At 33.4% G+C, this 8707-nt stretch overlaps 1 protein-coding gene across 30 annotated transcripts in view; it reads right to left on the reverse strand.

The window, feature by feature from the left end:
- The window catches only part of ABI3BP (ABI family member 3 binding protein), a 130528-nt gene that overhangs the window by 23303 nt on the left and 98518 nt on the right, over positions 1-8707 (reverse strand). For all 30 annotated transcript variants that reach the window (XM_010720269.3, XM_010720294.3, XM_010720238.3 and 27 more), the window contains 4 exons: positions 5220-5315; positions 3944-4054; positions 1491-1574; positions 761-829 (listed from right to left, as the gene is read on the reverse strand). In XM_010720269.3, coding sequence (XP_010718571.1) covers positions 761-829; positions 1491-1574; positions 3944-4054; positions 5220-5315 — 360 coding nt within the window. The remainder of the gene's footprint in view (positions 1-760; positions 830-1490; positions 1575-3943; positions 4055-5219; positions 5316-8707) is intronic.

The following is an 8707-nucleotide window of genomic DNA, read 5'->3' on the forward strand; positions in this document are numbered from 1 at the left end:
TCAGCCACAAGAAGTTTAAGAATTAAAAACTATATATTCAATACTCTCTCTAAGCTGCTCTGACTTATTTATTTATTTATTTATTAAATTTTCTTATTTATTTGGTTGCTTTAGATATGGAATCTGCACTCTCTTCCCATGGTCACTGCTGATGAAAAGTTACTTTGCAGGCACTAGTGAGTAATACACATTGTTAAGCAATTTGAAATAATTAAATTTTGTTGTGAAAATTGTTGTACTCTTTCTACAGTAAAGTGACACCACAATTTCATTTGCAACTTTTGAGTGCTATGATAATATAAAGACGTAATGCCCATTAGTCCATCAGCAAGAGTAATGTTTAGTTGAGAGTAATTCAGTCATTAACTTGCAGCTTCTAGAAAATGCCAGAATCTCAAACAGTTTCAGTAATACAGGATCAAACCTTGGAGAAAACCTGAGGCAAATGTCTTGCATTCTGCATGAAAATTTGGAAAAGAAAATTACTGAAATTTATAATTAAAAACTCATTAGCTCTAAAATTCAAATTTGCTAGTCTGCAAAATATGAGGCTGTAGTATAGAAGAAAACAGAATAGATGTAAAATGTAGCCAAGAACAGGCTGGTGATCCTGACTCTCCATAGAGCCCTTTCTTCTGACTGAGACGGAAAAGAATCAAATGAAGTTCTGGCCCTCAAATAATCAAACAAGATAATTTTGATTAAAGACAGTTTCCATATATTTCCTCAAATTGAAATAACATAGCTTTTAAAATCCTACCTAGGTACCTTGGTTTGCCTGAAGAATCTGTTTCTGATGTAGGGCTTGAACTGAAGACAGTTGCATCAACTGTAAGGAGACACAGTTATGACTCAGTTTGCAATAAATATTAAGTTTCAATGTTAGAACTCTAGAATTTCACAGTTCTTCTGGCATTTTAAATCATTCCTGGAAGTGTTCCTCCACTTGCAGCTTACTCCTACGTGATTTTATAAAAGATTAATTCACAACAGATCATTATGTTTATTCTATTGCATTCTTTTTTTCTGATCTAGATAGTAACATATTGATCTTAGGTAGTAGGATACCACAACCACCTTGAGTGCTTGCCAGTGTCAAGTTAACAATTTTAATTTACATCCTATACAAAATGAAATGTTCAGTAAAAGAAGTGTCTTATTTACTTCTCTCACAGACTAAAAGTAGACACTGAATAGTACTGAAGTCCTGCTTAGCATGTATTGATTTCTACCAAGATAGAAGGGTCATCATGTTCTCCTTTACAAAGATGTATATTAGAAGATACCAATACGAATTCAGCCAAGTTACAGAAGTCAAAGTGGCAAAACAGAAATCAGAATCATCCCAGATAGAGTACTTCTCATATTAAATATATAATGGATCAGTGTATTCAAGAAAAAGGAAACAAGAAAAAAAGAGGAAACCTACATGCATTTTAGAAAACAAACAAACAAACAAAAGAGTCCAGAACAATCTGTGTTATACTCACCATAATACTCTGGAGTTGCAAAAGCTGTTGGTGTCTTATATGGCACTCCTGTCTTCACTGGCATTGTTGGTCCAGCTGGTTTAGCTACGGTGACAGAAGGAGGAGCTTATGGCAAAAAGGCATTCACTATTCAGAAAATCAAAAAGCTATTTCATTCTCAACAGAATTCTGATTTCTGATGACTACTTCATAAAATATGTGGGTATATACTTTCATTAAAACTATTCGCCTCAAAACTTACTCAATAGCTTCCAGTTGGATTTAAGAAAAGTCTGAGTTGTCCATATTGTCAATATAACTTATACTTGAAATCTAGTAATAAAATTCTTTGCTATTTGGAGACTGTCTTTAAGAACTTCAGTTAGCTAGAACATGACCTGGCTATAAAGCACTGGTAGAAGTCATAAAATAACCAACATTAACATTCTGTTTCTTGAATAAAAGAACACATTTATTTACAAGACAAAAGAGCTAAGTCAATAACTGATATTCAGAAACCTACTAGACAATTGTGACTATGAAATCTCACCTCCAAAAATCCACAAACTACATAATGTAGTCACCTTCACTGGCAGTATGACACATAACATGGAGAATGAAGGCAGAATGTTGATGAATTAAGTTAAAAAAATGGAGCTAGTATAAATGCGGACAGTGGAAATTTTAGATTCTTACTTCTCACTTCAGTCCAGTTCCACAAATGCTTTGGAACCTTTTTTTTTTTTTTTTTTTTTTACATAGCTAAGAGACTTTTAATATCTGCATATAGACTTTCTCATAACATTCATCTAGTGGAGTAAGAAAGATACAAGTAAGGAATTAATCACAGCATTAAAAAGAAACAGAACAAAATTATGACAGGGAAAATCCAAGAGGAACATTGAAGCAAAATTTTTCTGTTAATGATGTGGAACAACCTCTCTAGAGAACTGAAAGAAACTTATACGATGTTTCAAACTAAGCTGAATAAACACTATGAAACAGAGAAAAAGGAAAATCTACTCCTGGCCTCACAAGGAAGGTCCAGGTCATCTAACCAATTTATTCTTTCTTGAATGTCTAGGAAGACATGACAACAGATGACTACTCCATAACCTGGCCACTAAGTATGGAAAAAAATGGTGGAATTCCAAAATGCTGTTAGATGAATTAGAGATTTAATGGAGAAAATAATAATAGATCCCATTACAAGCAAATGAAAATGCATCAAGGCAAATTTTTTTGCATGCTACATGTTAAGACTGACAAGGTCTCATGTTCTGTTTTAGCTATTAGAAAACACCACCAATCAACAGGAAGTGCAGACATAACATTTCTTAGCTCTGCTGTTATGCAGATACACAGCTTGTTTCAACCATCTTTGAGATCTTTACTTCTAAATTGCTGCACAAAATATTAAAGATTTATTTAGGTCCTGCCACCATGAAGATCTACTACTGGGGTAAGCTTTCTCACAATGATGTCCGCAGAGATGGATCAGCTTAGATTTTGTAGACGAGCAAAGGACATAGAAGTCAAAAGAGTCTTCCTTAACAGACCCAAACAGAAAGGCAGTCTTTGCTTTCAAGAAAATGGAGAAAAAAATTCACAACTTTCTTGCCTTAGTAGCGCACAAATCCCCCAAGCAAAATAAAACAAAACAAATAAAATGAAATGATTAATAAAGCAGAATCGAGACCTTCATATTTCCAGTGAAGTAAAAAGAGTAATATGAAGAGGGGAGTATTACTTATGATGCTAAGCAGAGTGAGATGAACTAACATTAACCTTTGGATTCTAATTTCAAATTTCTCTGCATTTCTCTGCAGAGAAAACATACAGAATGATACTGAGTATTAGCTTCAGGATAAAACTAAAATAAAACAGGAAATGTAAAAGATTCTGTGTGCTCTAACAATGATACTGAGAAGCAAGAACACTGTTACACATAAATGAAGCTAAACTCATCGTACATGTAATAACTTCTATTCTTCTACCTCCCAGATAAGTTAGTTTTGGCTGCTTGTTAGCTCAAGTTATATGCAGTGGTTAATGCATGTGCCAGATACACAGGACAGAATTTTTCATAAATTATCAGCTGTGGGTATGTATTGAAGCATAATATCTGATATCTCCCATCTGATACATACATTAAATAACTGCAAATGCTATTAGTAGACATGAAATGTTTTTACAGTTGATCTATTTAAAGGATGACTTGTATTATGCTCATTTGATGCTGGTTAGCTCTCACCTCCCTTACTGTGGACAAGTTACATAAAAGGTTAAATATATCTGTATCTATACAGAAATAATTTGTATATTCAGACAAAAGACACAAGGCTCTTTAAGAAAACTGGTTTTTATAGATATCACATTTAATTTCAGAAAGAATTTATGCTATCAAATTTTCCTGTACACAGATAGTGAGTTAAGTAACACATAAAATGTTCATGCTGAAAAGGTTGAGATACCTGGAATGCCTGGTTTACCCGTCACAGTGTTTGGAGGCAGAGGCTTTCTTCGCATTGGTGTCGGCTTGACAGGAGGTATAGGAGGATGCTGAGGTCTAGGTGATGTAGCTCCTGAATGACATAATAGGACATTGTCATTAATTATTTAACCTCCAAGTCAATAAAATCAGAAAATACAATAGAATACAATAGAAGTCATATTCTGACATCTGAAATACTGTTTCACGTTTGATTTAGTAGCAAAAGCAAAGACACGAAGCATGAAAATAAACACAGTTGTATTTTCAGCCTTGAATTCTTTATAAAGTGTGTGTTACGGTATCTTACAAGATTACAGTGATAAAATAAAGATCCTCAGGGATTTTTGTACAAATACTTTGAAAGTTCATTTTATGTGTAGTTAGTCTCATTTCTGCCAACCATTCTTTTTTTTGGCAGCCAATGGGATACTTCTTCCCACAGTAAACAGTATCTGAGTGTAGCTGGAAACTTCTTCAGTACCCTAACTCACAGAATTCATTACTTCTGTACTTTCTAACTGATAAAACCAGTCCCCCTCAGATTGAAGTGTAAGATGTAGCAAAAGTGAATTATTATTAGAGTTATGTTATCCAATACTACTTTAATGTAAAAAAATGAAAAAATGAAAAAAAAAGACTGGTATTCTGCTAGAAATGTCTGAAGCAACCAGGTAGGCTGAAGCAACCAAATTCTGATAACTGACGTATAACATTTTTGCATATCTTCAGTTGAAATGTTTTGAATGTTTTGAAAATACGATTGTCTCTCTTTCAAGAGAGTTAAAACTGATAAGACTGGTAGAGCACATGTAAAGAAACTTCAGCTAATTCACTCCACCTTAGTATTTTGCAACATCCCTCACATTCTAATTTTCCTAACTATCCTAATATCCAACAAAGCCTTCTTATCAGTGGGAATGTAATTTGATTAGCTGTTCTCCCTTGCTATCTAGAGCATATAGGAATGAAAATAATCAGTGCTTACAGTACTGTGCCTGTTTGACCAAATGGGTATAATAAACAGTGGTGATGGTAATTTATAGTTGCAAACATGTGCCACAGAGTAAGAAGAGACCACAAAATATTCTTATTTTTATCTCTTACAACCATCCTGAAGTAAGAAGTATATGCATGAATGATGATGATGAAGAATTACTTTCTCTTCTTAGTGGAGGTGTTTTTATGTAAGAAAGATAATGTCTTGATTTTTCATAGCTATTAGAAATCTCCTTATCATTTTTTTAAATTAATCTTACCAGAGAATGGCTTCTCCCAGGTGTCAATATATTCCAAAGGTTTTTTTACATCCATGCCGATATGTCTGGCAATATCCTCAGGTGTATATATGTCATCTGTGAAGAGAAAGGGAATGAATTATTTTCTACAGGGCAGCACTGACTTGTACAACAGTTCTACATTACTGCATGTTACAGTACTGTATTTGTACTGTATGTTCAAACTCTAGCCAACATGAAGTGCAAAACTGGTATTTTTAGTGATACCTTTGTTAAATCTATTTTATTTTTCTATTCAAGTAAGTAGAAAGTAGTCTTGATCTAGAGAGTCTACACTTTAATTTTAAGTATTCATTGATGAAGTTATATTTAGAAATAGAGAATAAGATTAAGGGAAAACTGATGATGTAAACCAAAATTATAAGTGGAAAGATTTCAGATTTTCAGCACACAGAACAAAATGTCTGTTGATTCTTATAAATGATGAAATTCTTCTTTTCCTCAAAAATAATGTCTTTGGTTGTCGTCTATATTGAATAACTAGAGGAATTCAGAAAAAAACATAATCTGTATTTGGAGTACTGGAGGCAAAGTGTCTGTAAAATTCATTTTATATACAGAAGAATGTCCTACTTAAAAGGAATATTAACACTTTAAAAATATAAATAAATTAAATGACATTAAAAAGATCAGTGCAACTTCTCCTAGTACAGATCAACTCTTTCACATGCTGACATTCATAGGATAACCTTCCTTATAAGTGTATTTACTTTATGAAAATCTCTTAATATGGTAGACTGAGAAGACACATTGTGATCATCACGTTTGTGAAAAATTCACACTTTCTCATGACATGAGAGAACACCTTGAAATCTAAAAGGAAAATAAATGAGAGCTTAATGATCAAATTGGATAGCCTATTTCCATATGATCTAAACATTTCAACAAAGGTTTTCATATTTTTATAATCCAATATTCAACTTGTTACTGGACTACACTAGTATTTCAACTTATGAAGAACCTATTTTTTAAAATATATTTTACTGTTTCACTATTCATGCTAAGTATGTCTTAGAAATCCACAGTAAAAATAGAATTGGATGGAAAGTGTGCACTCTAAAAATATGACTGAGTCTTAGTATTCCTCACAGAGTAAAGTAGCAGTATGGAAACATGAAGTGATTCACTACAGGTTAAAATAATGAGACTTGAAGTTAGTTGTATCAAGATGTGGGTCTTCTGGTCCCTGTGACTGAAAATCTTAAATGTATCGTATGATATTGATATAATTGCAATTTGTCTTCAGGTAACTAAAGTGGTTAATTAATTAGGTCTTCAGGTACACAAAGCATCAGAGCACTAATGGATGTTTCATCTGAATGGCATTTGAGGAAGATGTATGAAAACATCAGTGTTAGCTTTAAAAAGAAAAAGAAGTCTTATACAACATAGGCATCAGACAAAGTATACCAGCTTCTTGACTTCACCCCACAACAAACGCTTCAACAAAATGTATCATTACATTGCCTAATCTCACAAAATCACCCAAGTACCCAAGTATCTATTACAAGTCCAACTTAGTTCTGCACCTGTGTCTTCAGAAAGCCTGCCTCTATTCTTTACTATACAATTGGGAATCACAATCTGTTCTGAGTTGTATCAGCTAGCAACAAAAAAAATATTGTAAATGTTCCAGATGGTAGAAGAAACATTTTGTTCAGAGCCATGCAGTATCATTAGGTTTGTAAAACAGAAATGAGAAATAAGTGACAACATGCTCCTTTTGACAAAAATCTCAATTTGAGTATTTTAATGCTCTTCAAAATCACTTAAGTTTGTCTTTTCCACACAAAATACCTGCAATGTCATACAGCTTTCTGTATTTATCATAGCACTTGTGTTAAGCAAGCTACGTTAGCTGCCATAGTATAAGCATTTCAACATTCATCCAAACTTGTAATAGAATTGAGATTAATTTTGTTAGATAAATGTGTATCCATGTTTCTTTAGGTTACAATTTTTTTATTATTATTATTCTTTTTAAGTATGCATGGGGTCTGAAACACCTTAAAACTAACCAATGCATCTTGAAAAGCAGGAATGCCATTAGAAGGGAAGAAGTAGAAAAGGTGCTGTTGATAAAAAATTAGATCATATACAATTGTAGAATTATTAAGGTTGGAAAAGTCCTCTAAATCATCTAGTCCAACTGTCTACCTACCACCAATGCTGCCCGCTAAACCATATTCCCCAGTACTGCATCTACACGTTACTCCTTAATATTTGAATTCCTGTAGAACTTTGCTATACACTCGCAGTTTCAAAAATAAAAAATAAGGAGAGCATAAAGTTGCTGTCTGTTCTAATGAAAACCAACTGTCTCTCAGAAGGGAGTCTAAATGTTGGTGAAACTTTGCTGAATTTTGTCCAGAAGCTTTTAAAGATAAAACCAGATAATACTTGGGTAAGGCATATTACATACATGGAAACAAATACAACAATCCATGTCTTTAAAACTAACTTGTAGAGAATTGATTTAAAATGGCTTAAAACATGGCAGAAAAATAAAAAGGAATGCTAGTCAAGAAGGTGCTGCCCCTGCTCCTTTCCCACAGTCATGTTAACCAGCTGGCATAACAGCTACCTATACAGCTAGCCAGGAGAATTAAAAGCCTGCCAGGAAACCAACCACAGTCCCATGCACTTTTGCTGGAAAGAACAAACTCCACAGCATATCATCTGGGCCCTGCAGCTGCCAAGCACACTTTGCATGGGGTGAAACATCTTTTCATTGATACTAATGTGTATGCTCAGGAAGAAAACCTGGAGCACATTCAGCAGTGATGCCTGCTCAGAATGGAAGTAAAATGTCCAAACTGGTCTTAAAACAACAGAGTAACAAATGTATTCTTCAGAAAAAGAAAATAATGATATAATGTTTAAATACAAGCTTGAAAACTTACTGTTTCTTACAGGCTGGTTAAGGATTTTGATCAGCTTATACCAGAGGTTAAAGAATTCTTATCAGCTAACTACAGAAAATAACATACTGTTTTCATAGTGGAAGAAATATACTTCTCTACTCTCAAAAATAATCAAAACACTTGTATTATAATTTCTCTAAGACATCATCTACTGAAAGAAAAATAAAACTCTTTTTTCTTAGTTGGTAAGATTTAGGTCTCAAAGTTAGTCAATTTCTCTTTTTTAAGTCTTTTCAACGGATTGAAAAGATCATTTGCAACACATAATTACATATTTCTTGGGAGGGTTGCAGAAGATTTCTTTGTAATTGATTTCCTGAACACTTTGTTGTACAAAATGCTTTTTGTAAGCATGGATAACCTTACAGGCTCAGATATTGCATTTGCCACAATACTGTGATGTACTTGCACTACAGAAAGTTTGGGGATTTTACTTATTGATCATCAAGGGGAGAATATAGTAGAGAATGAAAAGAATTTGCTAAAAGTTGCAGCCCTCTGTGGTCTTGTCATGATTGTGAAAAA

Source organism: Meleagris gallopavo, chromosome 1, assembly GCF_000146605.3.
Source record: "Meleagris gallopavo isolate NT-WF06-2002-E0010 breed Aviagen turkey brand Nicholas breeding stock chromosome 1, Turkey_5.1, whole genome shotgun sequence".
Lineage (NCBI taxonomy): Eukaryota > Metazoa > Chordata > Aves > Galliformes > Phasianidae > Meleagris > Meleagris gallopavo.